The following is a 26,569-nucleotide window of genomic DNA, read 5'->3' as shown; positions in this document are numbered from 1 at the left end:
AATATATATATATATATGTCTTAGTAATAATGCGAAAGCCACATCCTGCTTAAACCCTAACCCTATTCTTCCATGACTCCTCCAAATCCCAACGACAAGATCCTGAGCTACGGCGACGTCGTCCTCCGCCGCTCCGACCTCGAAATTCTCCGCTCTCCCTTCTTCATAAATGACCGCCTCATCGAATTCTATTTCACCCACCTCTCCTCCTCCCACCCCTCCGCCGCCACGAGAAAAGGTCGCCTCCTTCTTGTACCACCATCAATATCATTCTGGCTCTCTAATTGCCCGAACACGCCCTCCCGAACCGAAGTTGCCACACCCCTCGGCCTCCAGGGTCGCGATCTCGTTCTCTTCACCGTTAACAACAACGATGATTTAACCATGGCAGAGGGCGGTTCACACTGGAGTCTGCTGGTATACGAGCGGGGCGACAATGTGTTTGTTCATCACGATAGTTGTAATGGAATGAACAATCATCATGCTCGGCATATGTATGATGCTGTGAAAAGCTTTTTTGGTGGAGACACGAGATTTATGGTGTGGCGGACACCACAGCAGAGGAATGGGTATGATTGTGGAGTGTATGTGATGGCGGTGGCCAGGGTGATTTCTAATTGGTTTGAGAATGGGAAGGAAGGGGATGAAAAATGGTTGAAGAAGTTAGAGATGGAAGTGCATGAGGAGGCGGTGGCGAGCTTGAGGCTGGAGCTGTTGGATTTAATCGCCAGTTTGCGCGGGAGAGAGTGATAAATGGAGCAAACTGTGAGGTATGCTGTGAAAGAGAACGTAATTCTTTTTCCGAACGATATTTATGAATGCATGTATGTAAATGTTGGTTATTTGCTTAAACAATGCATAATCTGCGTTTTCTCAGTCATTTTGTTGTATATGTGTGTAATTTTGTGCAAATGCTATCTATGACATTTTGCGGCTGTTTATTTTACTAATCTAGGCAGAATTTATGCTTTACAACAACAAGTCTTTATACCACTAAGTCGTGTCACCTACATGAATCCTTTTTCTCCATTGTGTCATATTTTCATTTAGTTCTAATAACTTAAGATCAACTTTTATACAACGTGCCCAATTCTTTTTTGGTCTACCTCTACCTTTCTTAACATAAGTCAAATCTAAAACATCTACTCTCCTAACTGGGCATCACCGTTAACAATAACATGCCTTTCTTTTTAGGTCTCCTAGCATGATTTAAGCTAAATAAATGTTAAATTCTGCCTTTTTGGCAGAATCTAACATTTATTTAGCTTAAATCCTGCTTTGCATAAATTCTGCCTTTTTGGCAGAATTTAACATTTATTTAGCTTAAATCCTGCTTTGCATCTTGTAGGTTTTGATAAATTTGATTTTAACTATGGCTTGGTTTATATACACCATTTACTGTACTTAAAGAATTTTTCCTCCCATTAATCATAAATTCTTAAGCAAATAGCAAAACAAATTATCATGGTTTAAAAAGTTTGGCAATTATCTTGTCAAATAGTTTTTCCAAATTATAATTCTCTCAAATTTTGCTAAATTTGAATATATGAGATTTACTAAATCCTACTTGTTGCCAAGCAGCCCCCTTACAACTCAAGTTCATCATTGATTTGAAGAAATTGTAAAAAATATTAAGATTGATTTTGACCATTTGGACTTGTTTGCTACAGGCTAAAAACGTTCTCATTTGATGGATAACATAGATGGAAATGAATAATTCTAAAGTAGCATGGATATAAGCTGTTCAAAATGATTAGTGAATACTAGGGTAGCACTTTTGATAGCACTTTGTAGGAATGAATGAAAATTGATGATACTAAGAATATGTAAAGAAATTTTTGCATGATGCAATTGTTATTTGTCTTTTTGACATAACAACATGATTCCAAATTCCATATTGGAAATGAAATGATTGAGTTTAGTGTTAAATTTGTTTCATTGCACTAAATTAAGTTAATCATGGATTTGAATTCAAATTGTAGAGGTTATTTTCTTATTTTTGTAAATGAATGAATTAGAACAGAAAATAAAACTTATTATAATTATTTGTAGAAATTCTATAGAAGGTAAGTGTTTTTGGTTCTTTTTAAAAACTTGGAGTTGCCGACATTTCTATATATATATCGTCATCATATAATTTCACTTTCTAAATAAATCTTCCTCTCGGATCATATAGAATGATCGGAAGAGAAGAGAAATCGGAAAAGACAGGATGTACGACAAAAATAGACAAATAAATTTTCAAAAGAAACGTGAAAGACTTATATATAGATAATCCTCGTGTGATAGATCGAGAGTATAAGTCAGAACAAGATCGGATTGAAATACCTCAAAACATGGTATCCACAAAGGAAATCCTGACATTACCCATCCATAACTAGATAATCAAAAAGAATATTTTTGTTCTGGGGTCAATAGCACTCCCAAAGGAAGTTACCCATTTGGTTAATTACATCTTAGAGGATACCTAATAATACTCTCGATAAAAGAAGTCTTGCTTACATTATCATGACCGATAAATAAGTCACCAAAAAAGATGATTATCTCGCAGGAGCATCCCAATGCTTTCAAAACTCTTGTTAAGTCACATGGCAGAGAGTGAATCTATTACATCCTAAATGGGCAGCGACTCATCGACATACGGGAACTATGAAATAATCATATTGACTCATAGGGTCCACAATATACTTCAAGGGCCTAACCGAGCCATAAGTGCAGAGGGCTCAAATGGGCGACGGGCTATCCGATATCAGACCCTATGAGACGCATCAACGAGGTGTCAAAAAGATGATATAGCTCAAAAGGGCTCAACAAAATAAAAGGTAGAGTAATCCTAATTGGGTTGGGATGGCCACACGTATTTGTCATCCTAAGCTATTATGTCTTTAAGTCTACCTAGTCGTGAAGATAGTGGACCCAATACAATCAGAGACTCCTTGTTAGCAATCTGTGTATTGCATTGTCCAAGTAGACCTCGACAGCCTTAAGGTCAGAAGAACGAAACTGTAAGTCCTACGATCGATAAAGATAGAGCTCACAGAGGTAGGACTTGTACTCGTCAAATAAATGACGAAGATGCTACTAGAAGGAAGAGAAAAGAGTAGTCCAGCTACAAAGTTGATAACACTCGCAATAAAGGACTTATTCCCCGTTTGGGTCAGGGATACTTCTAACACCCTAATCACACTAGACGACCACCTAAATATAAATCTTTGTTGGGCTAGTCAGGTTGAAGAAGCTCGGCGGTTTCTCTTCGGGAAATGCAAATTTGATGCAGTTGTCTACCACAATCCTAAGCGTGAGAGTCCTATTAATATAATTGGGGTGAAGACCATACCATACAAATCAATTTAAAACCGACCCGAAAATCATACAAAAAAGTAAAGTGCATGTTTTAAAATATTGATATATTTTAGTCCTAAATTTTGATTAGTCTTAATCTTTTATTAGAATTTTTGTAGAAAAATTAATTTTAATATTGGGATCCTTAAAGAGCCGAAATTATAACTAGGGCTATAAACAAGCTGAGCTTGAGCGAACTGAGCCTCAGCTTGTGTTTGGCTCGTTCCAATTTGACTCATGTTCGAAATGACTCATGAACGTTGTCTTTTTGTTCGGCTCGAATAACATATTCCTGTTCGTGCTTGACTCGAAATAGGCGCAGTAGAACATATTCCGCGGAATAAAACCGAGTAACACTGCGGAATAACACCGTGGTGTTATTCGCAGTGTTATTGGTGTTATTCTGGGGTGTTACACCGTGGAATAACAGCGAATAACACCGCGAAATAGCACTGTAGTGTTATCGAGTGTTATTTGCGGTGTTATTGGTGTTATCGGTGTTATTTCGCAGTGTTACATCGTGGAATAACACTGAGTAACACTGCGGTGTTATTCGGGTGTTATTCTGCGATGTTAATGGTGTTATCGATGTTTTTTCGCTGTGTTATACTGCGAAATAACATCAATAACAACGTGAATAACACCCGAATAACACTGCGATGTTACTCTTATTTCGCGAAATAACACTAATAACACCGCAAAATATTGAGTATATTTATATTTTTATTTAGTTGTTAATCTCTTTATTTTTTTCGAGCAAATTCGAGCCGAACACAAGCGAACAAATATTTGTTCGTGTTTGGCTCGTTTATATTTCGAGCTTAAAAAATTATTCGTGTTCGGCTTGTTAAGCTTAACTAACGAGTCGAACACGAGCTGCTTAACGAGCCGAGCACTAGCTGTTTGCAAACAATTAGCCGTTTTGATAGCCCTAATTATAGCCCAAGGTTCCCAGATAAACCACAATCAAATAACGACAAAAAGGTAAGCACACCGTGCAAGGAAAACAAAACAAACCAAAATAAAATAATAATAAGTCGGGTGATGCTGGTTCGACAACATATCATAGAAATCAAAAAGGCGGTCAAACTCCGCATATACATGTCTGACCCTAGATGCTATACATCAAAGAAAATGCAGAATTAAGATACGAGATAAGAACATCTGTTCCTAGTCCCCTCCACGTAGTTCTACGTCTCAAATTTCTTGGAACCCGTGCCTGTATCTTATTTTCTCCACAAAATTCTTCTAGGACTCTAAAAAGTACATTTAAAAGTTTAAAAAAGGCTCAACCTGCATGAAGATGTAGTTAGCATAAAAACTACCTGCATTCAAGGTTGTGAACTATGCACGACGGGAGGAGAGCTTAACAACACCTACAAAAAAGCATTAACGTAAATCATTACAACTCCTCCCTGTTGGACATGACTCCCTGCAAGAGATCACCTCTACTAGTGCGTAAGTCTCACACTCATTAAATACACAAAAGCAACACAAAAGTTGATGCATGGCTAGAGCAACCAAAATAATAGAGAACTATGGATAAGACATCAAAAATACTACCTAGCACCCTAGTCCTAGCCCAACACACCATCTAGCGTATTGTTCTATCACAACTTCTAAGAGTGTGCATAGTGCAGGGGTAAAGTCTGGCTGTATGACTTTGACTGGATCGCTACACCGGCCCCGTCTTAAAGATCCAAGGAACACTGGGTTGACAACATTTTAAATAAATGACCTCACATGTGACCTAACTTAAATAGTTTTAAAAGTAGGGCTGATAGTACATAATAGGAGAATATATTCATTTTTATATTTTAAAATATAGAACCATTAAAAGTTGGCTGTAACATGCAAGTAACGTACTTTAAAGTCATTGGATCCTTAGTACAGTCATACACAAGTTGGTCATAATACGAAAACTCGTATTGCTCTCTGAGCTATCTTCTCGAGTAATGTTTGTTTAGTTATTATGATCAATAAACGGGTCGCTCATCTTAGCGAGTATGATATGCCATCAAGGCAAATGGGCAAGATGCATACAATCATGCAAAAGGTGCAACAAATTGTGTTTGTCGATCGAAGCACGAACAATCACAATGGTCGCTAAAGAGGCCAAACATACATCATGCAAGAGAACGCGAGAATGCCACATGCACGACACGCAAATTGAGTATACCGAGAACATACTATCTACAAAGACGAATTATACTCGGCCCATGAATCAACTCGGGTGCCATGCAACAAGCAGACAAAAATCACAAGTGAATTTGCATCGAGTAAAATGAGACCTATATAAAAGAATTACTCCTTACTTGAGAGACACTCACCGAGCACATGCAACCATGCAGTCAAGCCAACACGCATCCAAGGCAAATGACAAACATACAAGATGCAAAGTGTTAGAAAACTAGGTAGTATGATTCGTGCCAGGTGAGAATCACATACCTAGGTGGATACACGTTGGCTAAAGAGACATGCAACAAACAAGAATGCATACAAGCATGCAACAGTCAAAACAAGTTGGCTAAAGATGGCCAACCAGATCTGAGTGGTCGGTCGATCGGGCTGTAACTGTCGATCACGCCGAAAAGATGGGTCTATCGGAACGGGGCGGTCGATAGAACTTAGAAGATTGGGTGATCGGGCCGAGACATTCGATCAAACCCAAAAGATAGGGTGATCAGACCAACATGATCGATCGAACCCAAATGATTGGTTGATAGGATCAGGGTGACCGATCGAACCCAAAGTTTAGGTTGATCGGACCAGGGTGACCAATCGAACCCAAATGATAAGATGATTGGACTGGGACGATCGATCGACCCAAGGGATATTGTGATCGGATCGGGGCTGCCAATCAGACCAGGACGGCTAATCGAACCCAAAAAATCAAGAGATCGAACCGAGACGACCAATCAAACCCACATGATTGGGTGATTAGACTGGGATGTCTGATCGAATCCAAAAGATAGGGTAATCGAACTGAGGTGGCCGATCAAACTAAAGATCAAGTGATCAGACCACCCAAAGGATCTAACGATCGGACCAGGGCGGCCGATCAAACCTAAAGCATCGAGTGATCTAATTGGGGCAGCCAATCAAACCCAAAGAATTGGGTGACCGATCCAACTTGAAGGATCAAGTGATCGAATCGGGATGACCGACTGAACCCAAAGAATCAGTCAATTTTGTTGGGGTGGCCGATCAAACTGAAAGGATCAGTCGATCGTGCCGATGAGGATGATCGAACCGAAGTGATCATATGCTCAAGCATGTTAACTTTCAAAATGGCTCATAAGACATACAAAATGCTATATGCGGGATGTCAAACATGCAAAATGTGATGAAATGCATGTAAGCAAATGAAACAAACGCGCTTGATAGCAAGTCGAACTCGTCCTATCAATCTCATGTAGGATCTAGGGTTGAATTGATGGAGAGGTGTACCAACGCTATATTGCGTAAGGCAACATGACACATACCTTCGTTTGACTGACATGGAATAGAAGGTCTCTCGCGAGAAGGACTCTTTGCGGCCGAGAGAATAAAGATCAAAGGAAATTCTTTGTTTGCTAGGTTGGTCGGCTTCAAGTGTTAATACAAATGAAGCCGTCGAAACAAACGACGAGCTTAGTACAACTTCAACATGGGATTTTGAAACTAGGACTTAGAGGGGAAATCACTCCTATTCGCGAGCGAGAAAATCCAATAAAGGCTCCATAACCTATTGACTTTTTCTAAGCACAAATTTCTAGCCCTTAATCCTCTAACATCTAGACCTAGGGAGTTCTGGGAATGAAAATTTGCAAGGGATTGAGATCGTTACACCTTCGCGATGGTTGTGGTTGCGTTCTCTTTGCTCGTTCCTCACTCCAACAAACTTTGCTCCGCTCCTTCCCCAAAGGAGGAAGAAGCTCTCATCTACAAGGAGAATCCGACGACGTTCCAAGCTCTGGCCTCTACTCCTTCCCCAAAGAGTGAAGAAGCTCTCTTTCAAGGAGAATGGCTAAGCTACAAGCAGAAGCTCCTCCTTTCCTCTGTTTCTTCGGCAAAATGATGGCTGGAGAAGAAAACAATGAAGAGGAAGAAGAAGATGGATAAAAGGAAGAAGTAAATGGAGGAAGAAGGGAAGAAGGTCTCTCAAACTCCTCAGGCAGCTCTCTAAAAATTCTCCCCCGCTCTCCGTAATTGCCCCCAACTAATTAACCGCGATCCCGTAGCCAAAATTCCCCCATGGCTTGTTCTCCCATGGCTCAAGGCAGTGGAATGACCACTTGCCTCATTTGGAAAAGGTGTGCCAAAGTGCCATATTTGGCTTCCAACCGGCCCATGGAGGTTTATCCAGCGGACATACGACATCTACGACAAATTTCCAGGGATCGCAGTGCGAAAATCGCAAAATGGGATGAGGTAGTGTGGCCATGCCGAAATTGGATGTGGTCACGCCATTGTTGAAAGCGCCACGAATGAGGTGTCGGCTTGGCCACACTAGAAACCCGACGTAATTATGTCGGACTCTCTATCTTGCGGTGTGGTTATGCTGCCCTCGGGCGTGGTCACGTCCGGGGTGGAGAACGTTGCAACCCAACACTCTTAGGGCATGACTATGCCCGCTTCAGGCGTGCTCGCGCCAATGGTGAGGAATGGCCACACCTAACCCATACGTGATCATGTCGGACCCTTGCACTTGAAGTGCCGGTTGAAGCGGTTTTACTCCTCGTTCAGACCGTGAGAGGCTCTAAAAAGATAGAATAGAGTTTTTAAACAATAAAATGAGCATTAAACATATCCCAGATTGTAATTATCATCACTCAATGATAAGATTTACTGGGCATGGCTGAATTGGTACCGGTGCTGATCCCGTGCTCGCAACATGCACCAGGAGGTTCAAATGGGTGTTCTGGACTTCGAGTAACTTAACACAGTCCCATGACATTTAAGTGGACTCCTCAACAAGTGTGCTGTTCCATAAAGGCGCAGTGCACTTGTTGGAATCATCTAAAAAGAAAAATCTTCTTCAGTAGTCGGAATGACCTCCCAAGAGAAAATGAAAAGGCTCGGCTAGGCCATATTTACTGGACATGGTATGATCGAAGGGGTGGCTAACCAGTCGAAATCGGCTAACCATAGAGAAAGTCTGCCGGACCAGATTTATTGGACACGACTGAGGGGGTGGCTAGCTGGTCGAAACCAACTAGCCCCCATGAAACTCGACCAAGCCAGATTCACTACACATTGTATGACCGAGATGGCTGGCTGGCTAGCTAGTCGAAACCAGTTAGCCACAAATAAACTTAGCCAAACCAGATTTAGTGGACATGGCTGAGGGGATGGTCAGCTGGTCGAAACCAACTAGCCACCAAAAAACTCAGCCGGAACAAATTTACTGAACATGGCTGAGGGGGTTCAACCTGACTGATCGATCTGTCGGACTTATCTTTCGAAATAACATAACGACGAAGGCCTCTACCTGACAATATTTGCAATAGTAGAGTAGGAGACTCGATCATCTTGTGTGACCCAAGTCTCCTGTTGTGGTTCCTCAGAACGGATACCTGATTGTATGTCAAACTGATTCTGTTGAAAAGAGGCACCCATCACTTCAATCAGGTGACTATAAAGTCTGAGGTATCCTGATTAAAGTGACAACTGACCAGTGATTCAATAGTATAACCAATTGAGGAGGCTTTGATCATCTTGTGTGATCCAAGTCTCTTGTTGTGCTCTCGTATGAAGAATTGACTAGAAATTTCTCGTCGAGTGAAACAACCATTTTAATAATCAGGTAGCTATAAAGCTTTAGGTATCCTCCTGATTACAATGGCAACTAACCAATGACTCAGTAGTATGGGCAATTGAAAGACCTCAATCATCTCGGTGACCTAGGCCTTCTATTCTCACACGAAGGCTTTGACTGGAAAGTCGCCTTTTAGTCACAAGAAGTATCTACTCTTTATCTGACTATATTCACAATAATAGAGATGGGGAACCCAAATATGCTTAACCTCAGGCGTAACAACAAGGTGGGTGAAGGTTGAGTTATCTTTTGTAACTCGAATTTTCTATTATGCTCTCTTGAAAGGAGCTTGATTGTGAGTCGGACTGGCTTCTGTTGAAGAGATGCACTTATCGCAATAACCAAGGGCTATAAAGCCTAAAGCATCTCTATTATTATGGCAACTGGCTAACCAGTTGAGACGCCCTTACTAACGAACCGACTATAAAGTTATATGATTCGAGAGGCATCCAACCTGAGCGGCTATACGACCAAGGATTTCTTGAGACAGTATGCTCTCACAAAAGAACTGACCAAAAGGTAATATGCTTAGTGATCAACTAGCAATATTACCAGAGATGCCAAATGACAATATATTCTCATAAAAGAGCCGACTAAAATTGTGATATGACTCGAGAGATGTCTTAGGTGGCTACAAAGCCGAAGGCGTCAAAAGATGAAATGTCCTCATGAAAGAGCGGACTAAAGAGCCACATGGCTCAAGAAACATCTTAACATGTGACTAAAAAACTGAAGATGTTCTCGTAGAAGAACTAATTATAAAGTCATGTGGTTTGAGATACTTCAAGGTCAGGCGGCTACAAAGCTTGATATGCCTCTAAACAAGGCGCTCTCATTGCAGGCTGGTTGAATGAGAATGATAGTTCCATTAACTGGAATATTAATAAATAGTCAGGGAGATTTGTATCTCGACCGTATATCAAATAGTCACGGAGGTTTGTATCCAGACTAGACATCAAATAGTCAATGAGATACGTATCTGAAATGTACGTCAAATAATCAAGAATGTATGTCTTGTCTTTATATCAAATAGTTAAGGAGATTTGTGTCCTGACTATACATCTAATAGTTAAGGAGATATATATCCTGATTATACATCGAATACTTAAGGAGATTTGTATCCTGACTATACATCAAATAGCAAGGAAATATGTATCCTGACTACACATTAGAATAGATAGTCAAGCATTCCAGTCGATGGAAAATGCCAGACTAACATAAGTGGTTTCAACCAACAAAGATGCTCTCGTGCGAAGAACACGACTAGAAAGTCAATACAGTCTTCATCGAGCAAAGCTTCGAACAAGTAACCAAGTGGCGAAGTAGTCCAAGATGTTAGATGTACAAGGCGATCTAGCAAGGATAGATGCTTCTCTTGAAGGGTGTTAATTTTGAACTGATCGAGGTAATCCCAATAAGAAAGTAAGTACCATCACATAGTTGGATATTGAGGTATTCCAACAGGACATGAACCGGTTAAAAAACCGATATGATATGTCCTCGACGAGGTAATAAAAATTTACCAAGTCGATCGAGAGTATTAATAAGGCTGTATAACTGAGATGGCCTAACCTCAAAGGTGCTTTCACAAGCACTAGCGAAGATGACTATCGCTAAGGACTTCTCTAAAACTTAGCAAGGTGACTCTTGCTAGTAAAGTATCAGATATCCCGAGAAGACATGGATCAGTTAAGGGAATATCCCGAGAAGACATGGATCAGTTAAGGGACTGATACAACATGTCAAAAAGTCAAGGTAAACTCAGAAGTCTAACTATAGGGTGCTCTTACAAGCATTAGTGAAACAACTATCACTATGGCTTCCTCAAGACTAGCAAGATAGCTTTTGCTAAGGAAGCGTCAACGGATATTCCCATAAGAATTGGCTAAGGCAATTCTCGTTGGGGGAAAATGTCGGGATATTAGTTAGACATCAAAGTGGCTCTGACTAGAAACAAGGATCAGATAGACAATCAAAGAGGTCTAAATCGATGCAAAATGTTGCTCTGACATGGCAATAGAAATTGACCGATCCAGAATATCAAAGGGGTAGACAAGTAGGATGACCCAAACACAATGAAACTTTTCTCAAGATTAGTGTTATGCTCTTGCTGAAGAGCAGTCTGACCACAAAATGACTAACCACAAAATGCTTAACCTCTAAGCCACACTCAAATGCATACTTTAAAGGATATCTATCACATCTATGAGTAGGCTGAAGTATCTACCACATTCATCTGTGATCAGCGGGATACTAAAGATTCGAACCCGCACGAAGCGGGTTACCAAACAGAGTGCTAGGAAAAGAGTATAACTTTTCTGCATATTGAAAATATCAATCGAAACCGACATCAACCAATCGAGATACTAGAAAGGTTGGTGAAGCGAAAGTGTGCCAACCATAAGTCGTTTAGTCTTAAGGCTAAAACCAAGCATCTCCCTTAAAAGGGAGTCCACCACACTCATTTAAGATGAGTAGGCTAAGCTAGTTCGCACCTGCATGAAGTGTGTAACCGAAAAGTTATGGTAAGAGAAATGCAAAGACTTCTCTTGTCGTTGATTGTTGGTGCTCGGTATAGGTCACCTTAAGGGAATTATACCTTACCCAGATAATAACCCAACAATCAATTTAAGAGACGCCCAAGACTTCTCTTACACATAACGAGTATCAATCGGAATTGACCCGAGTCAATAGAGATACCGGAAAGGCTGGTTAAGTAAGATGTACCAACTAAAAGGTGTTTCTCCCTAGGGCTAAACTCAAAAATCTCCCTTAAAAGCGAGCGTACCACACTCATTCATGATGAGCGGGGCAAGCATATCTATAAGATATGCTCAATTCGGACCCCATATGAAGTGGGTAACTGGAAAGGAAGTTAGGAAGAGCTTATGTATTTTCTGTATATAGAAGGTACCGATCGAACTTGACATCGGTCAATCGAGATACGTAAGAATGGTTGGTTAAAACAAAATGCACTAACCATAAGATTTTTAGCCCTAAGGCTAAATCCAAATATGTCGATTAAAATGTAATACAACACACTCATTCACTATGAGTGGGACGAGCATATCCATCTCATTCATCCATAGTGTGTGATTTGCTCGATTCAGGCCTTGCACGAAGTACATGGTCAAAAGAAAGTGATAGAAGGTCATGACTTCTTTCAGGCTAATCGTCGCTTGCACCTGGTATCAGACTCCCGAAGGAATTGTACCTTGCCTGGATAGCAATGAACAATATTAGGAGAGACAAGCAACTTCTCCCATGTAGATTTTTGTTGTTTTGAACTATGTTATATGATCCTTTAAACAAATATAAGGAAATCATCACAAACAGCTCAAACAAGTGCAATGTCAAAAGATGCATCTTTGTTGCTCAAAAATTGACAAAGTATATAAAGCTTTGAATCATCAATCTCCCAAATAAAGTACATCATATATAGCAAATAAAGTGCATGCCTATGCATAATATCTCTTCAAATATCACCCGTTGATAGAGGGCATGAGATGAGATCCATTAGCATTAATAAGCATATAAGCTCTTCTTTTGTAAAACTTTTCAATCATCAACGGTCCATGCCATGTGGGCTCAAACTCCACGTGCCTTCAACAGTGAGTCACAATTGGGTTGCGTAAAACCAACACCAACACCAAGTCTCCAACCATATAGGTACAAGGCCTTATGAGTTTATCGTGGGTTCTAGCCATACGAGCGCGATACAACTCGAGGCTCTGTTGGGCTTGTAACCTTAATTCCTCTAGGTTATCAAGCTCCTCTAGCCTAAGTTGAATGTTCTCAATAGTATTGATGTTGTTGCTTATAACAACTCACAGTGAATGCAGTTCAACTTCCAAAGGAAGAATTGCTTCGATCCCAAAGGTCAACGCATAAGGAGTCGAGCTAGTGGGCATACCATACGTTGTGCGGTATGCCTACAAAGCCTCTAAGAGCTTCTTATGCCACTCTCTTTCGTTGGCACAAAGAATCTTCTTTATGAGGTCTACCAAGGTTTTGTTAAAGGTCTCGGCTAAGCCATTCGCTCTTGGATATTAGATCGTTGAATACTGCCAATCGATTTGATGGCAACAGACAAATCTATTAATCCAAGTATTTTTAAAGGCCAACCCGTTATCAGAGATACTCCATCGCGACACACCAAATCGATAAACGATATTATTTTTAAAGAAATGCAACACATTATCCACTTTTACCTCTCTCAAATGGACGACTTCCGACCACTTAGAAAAGTAGTCGGTGCCTGCTAGAATAAATCGATGTGCTCTAGAAGGCAGAGGGTCGTCTAAGGCTTCAAATAACCATGATGCAGCCGTCGGATGTAGTGCATTCAGGTGTTGGTGAAGCACATGGATAAACCTGACACTGATAACATCTCTTGGCATATTATATGCAATCAAGGGTCGTCGATGGCCAATAATAACCAAGATGTTTAATCTTGATTTTCATCTTAGGACCCAATTGATGGTATCCATAAAAACTCTCTTGAACTTCTCTCATGATATTTTGGGCTTCATCTTTTGCCCACATCGTAACCACATTTGCTCGAAAGAGCGCGATACAAATTATCGTTGATGATGATAAATGAGAGCGCCCTCTTTTGAATTTGAGAGGCGAGGAATCGATTATCTAAGGGTATCCCTTTCTTCAAGTATGTAGTGATAGCTTGACGCCAATCATCTAGTGCTTCATCAAAAGTAACCACGACAACATCTTCGATGGCCGAAGCTGTCTCCCGGGGGGCTTGAACACACCGATGACATGACCCTTCTCTCTCGGATTACAACTGTCACGGGGTTCCCATCAAGACTCGATAGCTCTTTAGCCAATTTAGCAAGTGCATCGGTCTTGACATTAAGGGATTGAGGTATCTTAATGAGTATAACCTTGGGAGTGAGCTTCAATAAAGCCATTACCTTCTCATGGTAGGCCCGAAGCTTAGGCTTGAGAACCTTGTAGGTTCCTAGGACTTGGTTGATTATGAGCTGAATCACTATTGACTTTGATTATCTTAACACTCATTTGAATGGCTAACTCAGTTCTTAAAATTAAACCCTCATATTTAGCAGTATTGTTGGTACACGACTCCAGTAAACTAAAAAGAGTAATAGAGAATTTTGCGTTCGGGTGATTTAAATATCAATCCGACCCCTGATTGTACTTTTGGGAAATATCCCAGTGGACCTTTCTTCAAGGAAGATGCTCGTCAAAGTACAAATCCCATTATGGAGAGTTGACGACCATCAAATACTCATCGGGAAAATCGTCATTAAGAGGCGAATCTGCCTGGATCAGGCGAGCTGTTAGGAAATCAGCTAACACATTTCCCTTGACAACGTGTTGAGGGACGTATGAAATGTCAAACCAGGATAGGATCATAGCCCATCTGACCAATCATTCAACTAAATTGGGACGAGTTATTAGATACTGCAAGAGATTTACCCTTGAGATCTTATCAATATGGTGTGAGAGCATATAGTGCCTCAACTTTTGAACTGAAAATTTCAACGCCGACTAAGATATTTCATTTGGCGGATATTTCATTTCAGCTAGTATGAAATGCCGACTAAGATTGTACAAAATTTTCTCTTTCCTATCCTCATTCACCTGGGCCAACAAGGCTCCTAACGACTCATCTAAAGCGGCGATATATAGAATAAGGGGCTTCCCTGGGATAGGAGCTGCTAATACTGGAGGATTCAGTAAATAACACTTAATATCATTGAAGGCACTTTGACATGCTTCGTCATAGTGGAAATGAGCATCTTTCTTTAAAGGGAATGCAGTTGCGTTAGACTCTTAGGAGGCTTCATCTCTATGATGGAATTAATTTATTGGGATCAAGTTCAATGCCCCTATAACAAACAATGGAGCCCAAAAATTTCCTGGAAGATACGGCAAAAACACACTTCAACAGGTTCATCTTCAGATCATATTTTCTAAGGCTTTCAAAAACAGTCCTTTGGTCTGAAAGATGATCATCTTCAGAACGACTATTAATCACTGCATTGTCGATATATGGTTCGACTTCATGTAGTAGATCGTCGAAGATATGCGTCATAACGTGTTGATAGTTTACGCCAACATTCTTTAAGTCGAAGGGCATAACCCCCTATAGCAAAAGATGTCGATAGGAGTACGAAACGTCATATGCTATTCTTCCTCTGGGGTCATCCGGTTCTGATTGTAATCGTATAAACCATCCATAAAAGAGAACATCACATGAGAGGAGGCGACATCTATCATAAGCTCTGGTATCGGCAAAGGAACATCGTCATTCAGGCAAGCTTTATTCAGTTCCCGAAAGTCGCTGTAAACTCATATTTTTCCATTCTTCTTTCGAACGGGTATGATGTTTGCAAGCCACATAGAGTAGGAAACCTCCTTGGTAATGCCAACCTCGATGAGCTTTTTGGTCTCTTTAATGACCATCAGCTCTATCTCGGGCCACATTCTTTGAGGTGATTATTTTATGAGAATAATACTCGGATCAATGGCTAAGTGGTGCCTGACTACCTCTGAGACTAGCCCATGCATCTCGAAATAGCTCCAAGCAAGGCAATCACGAAACTCTTTAAGGACTTCTATGACTTTAGTAGCCATGGATTTCGATAAGGGCCTACTTATAAAAGTCAGACCAGGATTGTCAACAGTATTAAGGTTGACTTCGATCAACTCATTGATGGTTGAAGAAACACCATCCTCAAGCTCAGGAGGGGCATTCTTAAGTTCAATCTCCTCATTAGTAGAGGTAATGGTCTCAACGCCTTCAAATGTAGAAATCATCCTACATGAAGCTCTGAGGAGTCTGGTTATTAGGCTTTTTGACATAGCCTTATCTAGTCCTTTCCCCTCGCGGTTTGCCACATGGCCTTACACATTTTTGCTAGGCAAAAAAATCATTAACACATCATCTGATAAAGATAGCAATAGATAAACGGAGGACATGATCGCTGAGGGTAGCAGAATTATCTTCTCATCAACGTCCTCCTGGCTGTGATCGTGCAAGCTCCTCGAACTGTCTACGGGCAATGCCTCGTCTTGGCCAGACTCAGAGTCCAATACAACTTCATTCTTTACCGTAACTGATGGAAAAGTGCGGAGCTTAGGTTCTTGCTCTGAAGCCACAGGAGCATGATACCTTTTCGTCTGCTTCATTACCTCTTTGCCTTTCGTCAAGAGAGAACTAGGAAGGGGAGTGGTCCGTGGACGTCCCACGACATTTGAGGTTGGAAGAGATGCCTTTCTAGAGGATATATAGTACTCGACATCGTCATAAACACCCACTTCATTAATAGAAAATGGTCGAATATCCCCTAGGGTAGAAAACTCTTCTCCCCCACACATGTATTTAATGCATTGATGGAGGATCGAATGTATCATCCAATACTCATGGATCCATGAACGTCTGAGCAAAGCTTTAAAAGAAGTGTTTCCATCGATCACATGGAACTTGGCTTCGCTCTTTAAGTCTCCAAACTGGATAGGTAAAGTAATAGAGCCTAGGGTTTTTTTGACTCTTTTCATTGAAGCCATTGAGCATGATCCTATTGTAGAAAAATCTCCTCGTATTTAAGGAGAGCAGCTCAAGGGTATGGATGCTAATGATATTCACCGAAGCACCGAGATCAACCAAGATACGATTTAACGGAGCTCTGTATATTTCAATCATCACATATAATGGACAGTTATGGTCCTTGGTGCCTGAAAGCAAATCCTTTCTCAGATAAGGTAACGACAATTATGTCCTGTGGTATAACCGTCTTTCATTCTTTCCTTCGTATAATATGCATGATTGACTTCGGTCTCTCGAAGAGCCCTTATCAAAGTCTCTCTCAGCTCAGAAGAAAGAAGAAGTGCATCATAGTTGCTCAAAATAGCTGACAACCTCTTGATGTGTGCCAACACATTATAGTCCACCACATTGGAAGAATTTTTAATTCCTTCACTAGGGACATTTTGGATGATCCTCCACCTCTTGGGTGATGATACCTTTCCCCTTCTTCTTAGAATTAGGCACGACCATATCAGGAGGAATAAGTTTGCCACTTCTGAGGCAGACTTCTTGAACATTCTCACCAAGGGACCTAGAGGGATCGAACCTAGCGGAACATTCAACAGAAGGATCAACATCGATGCCTTCAGGGCCAAAGGCCTCACATGTATCACTTGATACACTAAGATGATCACAATTGTTGTATGTACCACTTAAGGAGGGCAATAACCAAGATTGTTCATTTCTTTCATCAATGTCATCAACGTCACATGAATCAACCGTAAAAACATGAAACATATAAACATAAGCAAAACGATCTTCATTGCTTCACTGAAAATACAAAATGTGCGAGGAGGAGCACTACAATCATCTCTTGAATCAGAAGCAAAAGAAGATGCATCATTACAATTGCTGACAATCGGAGTAGCTGCTACTACCTTAGCTGATCCTCTTCAATGGGTCTTCTCCAGGTACTGCTCTGGGATCTCAATCTCTTCGGCCTTGTAGCGAGCTTCGAGCCAATCCTTAAAGGGTTAGCAATTCTCAAGCACATGTCCCAAATGCATATGATAAGGGCAATGGTTGGACTCTTGGGTCTTCTCTACCTCCTGGGGTCTTCTTGGCAGTGGGAGCTACAGACCTTGTTTGATCAAATTCTTAAGCATCCTCCTAAGGCAATCAATCATTCCTGAAGGAATATATCTTGGACTTTTACTGCTCAAGAATCTGGGATTTGCATTTTTGAGAGGATGATGAGCTTGATCTATTGACATGACGGGCTTTTTTTGCTTGCATTCAAATGTCGACAAAGCTAAACTCTCTTCCTTTCTTTTTGATGTACACACAATAGACTTTTTACCTTTGTCTTTTGTAGAACTCTTAAAGGCTAAGATGTCTGTTGTATCCTGCATACTAGCTATGTTCCCAGTGAGAGTCTCAAAATTCTTAATTGAACTTATCTTCAATAAGTTTGAAATATGGCCTTTTATCTCGCCCATAAGAAATGCAACGACATGTTGCTCATGCAACTACAGTTCACACTTCATGCTCAAGTTACGCTACCGGATAATAAACTCCGACAGAGATTCTGCAGGACTCTGTTGAAATAGCATCAAGTCACTCATAATGACATGGTGGTGTGCTCCAACAAAACGTTTGATGAACGCATCCTCCAGCTCGGCGAAGGTTCTAAACTTGTCGTTTGGTAAATCGACATATCATTCAAAAAGCAAACTCCGCTAAAGTAGTGACAAACAAATGAAGCACTAATGCATCATTGTTGTCAACATCACAACAAAGTGCTCGGAAATGAGCTATATGTTGGCGATGATCGCCATGCCCATCAAACCTCTTGAAGCGAAAAGGGGCAAACCCCGAAGGATACGACATATATTCATAAACCTCGAGATAAGGTCTACCCCTTCGCATAAGGGTCCCGCCCTATTGAGCTGTCAATGCAACCTTGATCTTGGCATCTACCAAGGACCAGGTGCGAATCAGAAGAGATGTGCTCATGATAAGCAACATTAGAAGAAGTGGCATGAGCATGCTTGGAAGATACAAATGGTACAACTGGAGCGGTCGAGCGTGCCTCCCTCTGTGTAGGGTGAGACATTGGACCCTACCCTTTCACTTTGCAATGCCGCTATCTGGGCTGCAAGTAGGGTGATCTGGTTCTGCAAGAGAGCAATAGTCTCATCCTTGCTTTGATCCCATTGATCAAGGGCATGGACATTCAAAGGATCTAAAACACGTCACTGGGAAGATGACTTTTAAATAAGTGGCATCACATATAGCCTAACTTAAATAATTTTAAAAGTAGGGCTGATAATACATAATAAGAAAATATATCTGTTTTTATATTTTTAAATATATGACCATTAAAAGCGGGTTCGTTATATGCAAGTGACGTACTTTAGATGCTTAGATTCTTAGCACAGTTATACACAAGTTGGACACGAAAACTCGCATTGTTCGCTCAGCTATCATCGTGAGCAATGCTCGTTTAAGTATTATGACCAACAAACGGGTCGATCATCCGAACGAGCAGGATATGCCATCAACACAGATGGGCAATGCACATACAATCAAGCAAATGTCCTAACACATTATGATTGTCAACCGAAGCACGAACAATCACAACAGTCACTAAAAATGTGGAACACACATCATGCAAGAGAACACAAGATTGCCACATGCACATGACATGCAAATCGGGTATACTGGAAACCAACTATCTATAGAGAGGAATTACATTGAAGACCGGGAATCAACGCGGGTGTCATGCAACAAGAAGACAAAAATTACAAGTGAGTTTGCATCGAGTAAAATGATACCTATAAAAATGAATTTCTCCTTACCCGAGAGACACTCACCGAGCACATGCAAACATGTAGTCAACGCAAAATGCACCCAAGGCAAATAGTAAACGAACAAGATGCAAAGTGCCAAAAAGCTAGGTAGTGTGATTCGTGCCAAGTGAGAATCACATACCTAGGTGGGCACACATGCCTCGCACGAATTCAATGGCTGGAAAGCGTGACTCTTACTAAGCACAATGTGAAACACCTACGACACTTTAGACGACGTCGTAGGGAGCGAGGTAGATGGTTGTGCATGAGCCATTTTCTCATGAGGTATGCAAGCATCTATTCACGTGCATGCGAGAATGTATATGGTAAGGATACTTGTAGGTGCAGGTGCTCAAAGAGACACCACAACAAGGATGCTTAAATAGATATCCGAACAAGCCAAATGCTACAAAGCATACAAGACAAATATAATTTTACAAGCAATGAAATATCATAGACATAACATCAATTAGTGTTCTCATACACATGTAAAGAGATGTGTAACAAGCAAGAATGCATACAAGCATGCAACAATTAAAACAAGTTGGCCATAAATGGCCAAACAGACTAAAGTGGTCGGTTGTTCGGGTCGTGACAACCGATCAAACCAACAAGATGAGTCAATATGGCCAGGGTGGCCGTTCGAATGGAGAAGAACGGGTGATCGGACCAGGACAGTTGATTGAACCTTAAAGATTGGGTGACGGACTGAAGTGGGTGATCAAACCCAAAATAGTAGGTGATCGGACTGGGACGGCCGATCGAACCCAAATGATAGGGTGATCGGACGGGGGTAGTCAATCGAACCCAAACGACCTGATGACCAGACTAGGACAACCGATTAAACCCAAAGGATATGGTGATTGGATTGGGAAGATTGATCGAGCCTAAAGGATTGGGTGATTGGACTGGGATGTCCGATCCAATCCAAAAGATAGTGTGAGAACCGGGGCGACCGATCAAGCCTAAAAAGATTGGGTGATCGGATCTAGGCAGTCAATCAAACCCAAAGGATCTGGTGATAGGACAGGGGCGCCCGACTGGACCCAAAGGATCGTTAGATTGTGCCTGGGCGGCCGATCAAACCAAAGTGATCACACGCTTAAGCATGCTAACTTGCAAAATGCCCCACATGACATACAAAATGCTAAATGTGGAATGTCAAGCACGCAAAATGTGATAAAACGCATGCAAGCAAATGAACCCAACACTCTCGATAGCAAGTCGAACTCGTCCTACTGACCTCACGTAGGATATAGGGTTGAATTGAGGGAGAGATGTACCAATGTCATATTGCGCGAGGCAACATGACGCCAACCTCCATTTGCTCAACATGGAATAGAGGGTCTCTCGCGAGGAGGACTCTCTGCGACCGAGATAACAAAGATCAAAGGGAATTCTTCATTTGCTCGGTCGATCAGCTTCAAGAATCCAAATTAAGCCGTCGGAACAAACGATGAGATTAATAAAACCTCGACTTATGTGATTTTGGAACTAGGGCTTAGAGGGAAAATCACTCGGATTAGCGAAGGGGAAAATCCACGAAAGGCTTCCCAACCGATTGGCTTTCTCTAAGCACAAAATCCTAGCCCTTAATCCTCTAACATTCAGACCTAAGGGACTATGGGAATGAAAATTTGCAAGGATTGAGATCGTTATACCTTCACAATAGTTGCAGTCGCATTCTTTTTGCTTGTTTCTCGCTCAGGCTTCGCTCCGAAAAATATTTCTTCGCTCCTTCCCCAAAGAATGAAGAAACTCTTCTCTACATGGAGAATCCAACGACGTTCTAAGCTTCGGCCTCCACTCCTTCCCCAAAGTGTGAAGAAGCTCTTATTGTTCAAGGAGAATGGCTAAACCCCAAGCAAAAGCTCCTCCTTTTCTCTATTTCTCCGGCGAAACAATGGTCATAGAAGAAAACAAGGAAGAGGAAGAAGAAGATGGAGAAAAGGAAGAAGAAAATGTAGGAAGGAGAAGAATAGAAGGGAAGAGGATCTCCCAAACTCCTCAAGCTGCTCTCAAAAAATTCTCCCCCGCTCTGTTGGATCGCCCCCAACAAATGAATCTCAATCCTCTTGCTAAAAATCCCTCAGGGCTTGTTATCCAATGGCTTAAGACAGTGGAATGACCACTTGCCTCATCAGGAAGGGTCCCGGGTGAGTTCAGATGCCATATTTGGCTTCCAAGCGATCCATGGAGGTTTATCCGGTGGACAGACAACATCGTCGGCTGACATCTGGGGACTGCCGTGCGAAAATCGCGAAACAGGATTAGACGGCATGACCACGCTGAAATCAGGCATGGTCACACCACTTCTGAAAATGTTGCATATGAGGGTTTGATGTGGTCACGGTAGGAACCCGATGTAATTATGTCGGGCTCCATCCCGCGTCGTGGTCACGCAACCCTTGGGCTTGTTCACGTCGGGGGTGGAGAACGTTGCAACCTAGGACTCTTGGGGCGTGACTACGCCCGCCGTGACTCCGCCCGCTTCGGGCGTGGTCACCCTAACGGTGAGGCGCAACCACGCCTAACCCAGGCGTGGTCACGCCGGATCCTTGCATTTAAAGTGTCGGTCAGAGCGGTTTTACACCTTGTTCGGACCTTGGGATGCTTCAAAAGGATGAATATGTTCTTTAAATACTAAAATGAGCATTAAACACATCCCAAGTTAAAATTATCATCAGTCAATAGTGAGCTTTTCTGGGCTGAATCGATATCGGTTCTGATCCCGTAGTCGAGGCACGCGCCAGGAGGTTCGAATTGGTGCCTTGGACTACTGGAAACTGAAAACAATCCATAATGTTCAAGTGGACACCTCACACATGGGACATTAAAAGTGATGCCAATTGTTAGATCACTTGTGGGCTTGATAGGATGAGCTTTAAGGAAAGTTTTCTCGTTGAAGTATATCTTTAGGATGTTAACATGTGTTTGGATTAGCTATGGTTGTTATATTTTGATCTATGAAAAAGTTTATTTGTGTGTGTGTTTGTGTGTGATACTGGATGCAAGTTTGCTGATATTGTTACTTTTTTAACAGGTTTAACTATCTTAGTTTTATTATACAAAATAACATGAGTAAATGAAGACATAAAAATAGATGCTGTACGTGAGTTCTATACTTGAGTTGCCTTAAAAACTGATTATATTTCACTTGTTTAATGAGCTTGATGTTTTGTGGGTGAAAGATAATTTTATATGGTTTGGTTTACGGTTGAACACAAATCTTGTTTCTTACAGTTTTGGTAAATTTTTTTATCTTTGCCAGGAAATTTGTCTATAGATGTAATTTTATTATTCAAACAATTGATGAAAGAGTAATCTTCTTATGTTCTTAATGGGTCTTGAGAAGAGTATCAATTTAGATGATAATTGATTTGGTGCTTAACAACAACAAGTTTTTATCCCACTAAGTGGGGTCAGCTACATGAATCCTTTTCTCCTGTGTCCTATTGCGTATCATATTTTCATTTAATTCTAATTAATTAAGATATTTTTTTTAAAGAACATGCCTAATCTTTTTAGTTCTCCCTCTAACTTTCTTAACATGAGTCTAATTTAAACATCTTCTCTCCTAGCCGAATTATTCAATGGTCGACGTTTAATGTGACCAAACCATCTAAGACGACTCTCTAGTTTTATCTGCCGCTAGAGCTACAACCCTTTCACAAATACATTCATTTCACATTGTCTTTAAGTGTCAAGCCACCAATCCACCTAAGCATTCTCATCTCAACAACACTTAGTTTTATGCTTTTGGCCAACATTTTGCTCCATAAAGCATTGTAGGTCTCACTGCCGTCTTATAAAATTATTCTTTTAAGTCTAAGTGGTACTTTCTATCACACAATAGGCCTAATGCATTCCTCTACTTCAACCATCCAACTTGAAGTCAACTAATAATATGTCTATCTATATCACCCTCGCTTTGAACAATTGACTCAAGATATCTAATACATTCACTCTTTTTAATGATTTGATCACCTATTGTAAAACTTTGCCTCTTGATTTACTACTACTTTCATGTACTTAGTTTTAGATCTGCTCAAACGAAGGCCTTTAGACTTTAATGTAGGCCTCTATAATTCAAGTTTTTCCCGAGCTATTTCTCATCCACAAGAAGGATATCATCAGCGAAAAACATACACCAAGATGCATCCTAAAACTTGAATTATAACTTTAATCATAAAACATATTGGAGTTTTTAAAAAATGTATGATGGATCATTGATTAAAATTAGACGTAGTTTTGGCGTAATCGAAGAATTCCTAAATATATTAAGATTATGTAACGAATGAGTATGGTGGTTATATATTTTTTGTATTAGTTTTCCTAATAAAAAGTCTTTAAAGTAAGGTATCTTAGTCTATTTCAAATCAATGAGACCTTTGATGGCAATAATGGAAATTTATAACTATGGATAAATATGTTTTACAATTGATAATTTTGTTTCCAATCATTTTGAGTGTGAATAAAATTCTTACCTTTGATGGATTTTGAAGTTATTTCTAGAGTTGAAAATTGATATTGATTTTTAACTACATCTTACTAAATGTTGACATCTATTAAGTGTATTGTTTTTTAATGTGTTTTTCCTTATCTTGAGCGGCAAAATGATCCCTTGGAAGATGAATTACTTGGGGCTTGTTTGGGATCACTTTTGTTTTTTATTTTTTGCTTTTTGTTTTTGCTGTTGCTTTTATTTTAAAAATACGTTTGTTTTGTGCATTTTTTACATTTTTATTTAAAAAATAAAAATAAATTTGCTTGTTTTTAAAAATACATAAAACCTGTAAAAGTTGTTTTGAGTGTTTTGAAACCAACTAAACATGTCATACAATACCAAACATGTTTTATTTTAAATTAAAACATAAACAAAATAAAATAAAAATCATAAAATAAAAAGGAGAAATCATAAGTGATTGCAAATAGCCCCTCAAGGTTTTTAGAACAAAGATTGAATATTAAATTCTTTTTAGTGGGTGAATTAATAATAATAATATGTATAAGCTGATGTTAATGCTAAATTAAGTGATATGTTGGCGACGTAACTGTTGATTTATTTTTCAAAAGTATAGGAATATAATTCTTAGAGTTAAGGTTGGGTGATTTAAATAACGAAGCGTCTAAAGAGTAATACATGATAGTATAGTAGAATCTCATGGAGAGTAAAAATTAATTTTTATAAATTTACAACTAGGCTAATTATGCTATATGGATATGAGTGTTGGGATGTAAATAATCATTGATAGCCAAGTTAAGCTTAACAAAAATTTTAAAGCTGAGAAAAATGTGTGAGAAATTTTAGAATGATAGATTGATAAATGATTATATTATTAGGATGATTAGAGTAGCATCTATTATAGACAAGGCAGTTAAAAGTAAAGTTTGATTTTGTGGGCTTGAAATTAGGTGGTCTGGGCTTGCACATTCAAGCGGAGAAAATGCACTGAGAAACAATTTGACAAAATTAATTGCTAAAAATTATTAATAAAATGAGTAAACTTCAGGTAACATGTATAAAATTTGTGCAATAATGGTTGTTCACGAGCCAGATTTCACTCTTAATGTGCCGTCAGTAGGAACAAGTGAAAATTGAAGTTTCAAATATCCCATTTCTGAATAATTGGGATAATCTTAATGATGTATATAATGCTGATTTCATACTTGACATTATCTCAAGTTAAATGGCTCTAGTTGCTGAGGTGAGATCTAAGGCTTTTTTCTGACTCTGGTATACTCTTAAAAGAAGTGTTGTGATGTATATTCTAATATCCTTCATGCAGGTTTGGTTACTCCAATTGGGGAAATTACTTGATAATAGTTTAATTGTATTTTCTTATCTCTACTGCCCTTTCTAGATGATTGCTTATGGTGTGTTTGTCTTTTATTTTTTATCTTTTCTATCAAATCACATTCAACTGTTTAAAATTTCCACTGGAAATTTTTTCATCAGGATATCCTGGCCTAATATTGTTTAGTATGGATTTCGAAGCACTTGAATTTACTTTCTGATCAGTATAATAAATGGGTAATCAAACAAAAGTTATATTACACTTCTCAAAACAGAGATCTAACGACTTTGAAACATAACCTGAACAAATTGTTTTGCAGAATATCGTGTTTCATTTTTTTTTCCCCAGTCTCCATTCTTGCTTTTGACGGCAAATGGAGGTAGTGTGGGAGGGGGTGCTATATTTAGTGCCTCAGATGTTTTTTAAGAATGAATTTGTATGCTTCTGGTTTCCTTCCATCTAAAATTCTATCATGTGTGTGAATTTCATTGCAAAGTTTAGTCTTGTTTTCCCCGTCAGGCATTCCTTCGAACCCTTATTCTCTGCTTTTCTAAAATTAGACTATACTATCACAAACTGTAATAGGGTTATACCTTCCTGATTTGGCTTGAATTTTTCTCTAGATTGCTATCTTTAGAATAAGCTTATTTATTTTAGTCTAATTCGTGCACGTCTCTGGCAGCACAGACAGACTAGAAAATATCTTCTTAAATCCAGTTTATCAAGCTTAGAATTGTTAAGTATTCATCGTTTCTTTTCACATAGAATGGTTGATTGAATTTTTATTATGAAATTGTACTCCAATAGTTATAATTCTATTGTTTTTGTGTACTGCTTTTTGAGTCAAACTTCCTATTTTGTTGATTAGGACTATAACAGCAAGTTTTCAGCTCAACTTAAAAAGGAGAAGCTCTGTTTCATTTTCACATGGTTTCATTTTCGAAACTTCCTGCTGTAAATGTAGAAGTGATTCAGAGAACTATGGAGATTAATTTTGTTATTTGGAGATTTGGGAAGTTGAAATAATGAGAACCTGCAGCCCCTCAAGATAGTGGTACTCCACATATCAGAAATACAAATTGTTCATTTCTTTATAGCTTAGCAGGTGTGTAATATCTCAAATGTTTTTGTTTTGTTTTACTCTTCTTTTCAACGTTCCAATTCATCAAACAAAGACCACTGCCACTTCTTCATTTGATCAATTCTATTAATAAGCAAAATTTCAGTTGTCATAAACCCCCTTTAATGGCATAGAAATTGATGCATA

The 26,569-nt window shown here is 39.8% G+C and overlaps 1 protein-coding gene across 1 annotated transcript; it reads left to right on the top strand.

Moving 5' to 3' along the window:
* Positions 1 to 25: 25 nt before the first annotated feature.
* Positions 26 to 26,569, top strand: LOC110024162 (NEDD8-specific protease 1). The gene is made up of 2 exons (XM_020723967.1): positions 26 to 770; positions 26,171 to 26,569. The coding sequence occupies exon 1, from the start codon at positions 73 to 75 to the stop codon at positions 748 to 750; it is 678 nt and encodes a 225-aa protein (XP_020579626.1). The 5' UTR covers positions 26 to 72; the 3' UTR covers positions 751 to 770; positions 26,171 to 26,569.

Source organism: Phalaenopsis equestris, unplaced genomic scaffold, assembly GCF_001263595.1.
Source record: "Phalaenopsis equestris unplaced genomic scaffold, ASM126359v1 Scaffold000250, whole genome shotgun sequence".
In the NCBI taxonomy this organism is placed as follows: domain Eukaryota; kingdom Viridiplantae; phylum Streptophyta; class Magnoliopsida; order Asparagales; family Orchidaceae; genus Phalaenopsis; species Phalaenopsis equestris.
Note: the sequence above shows the minus strand (reverse complement) of the source record. Positions and strands in the feature narration are given on the sequence as shown.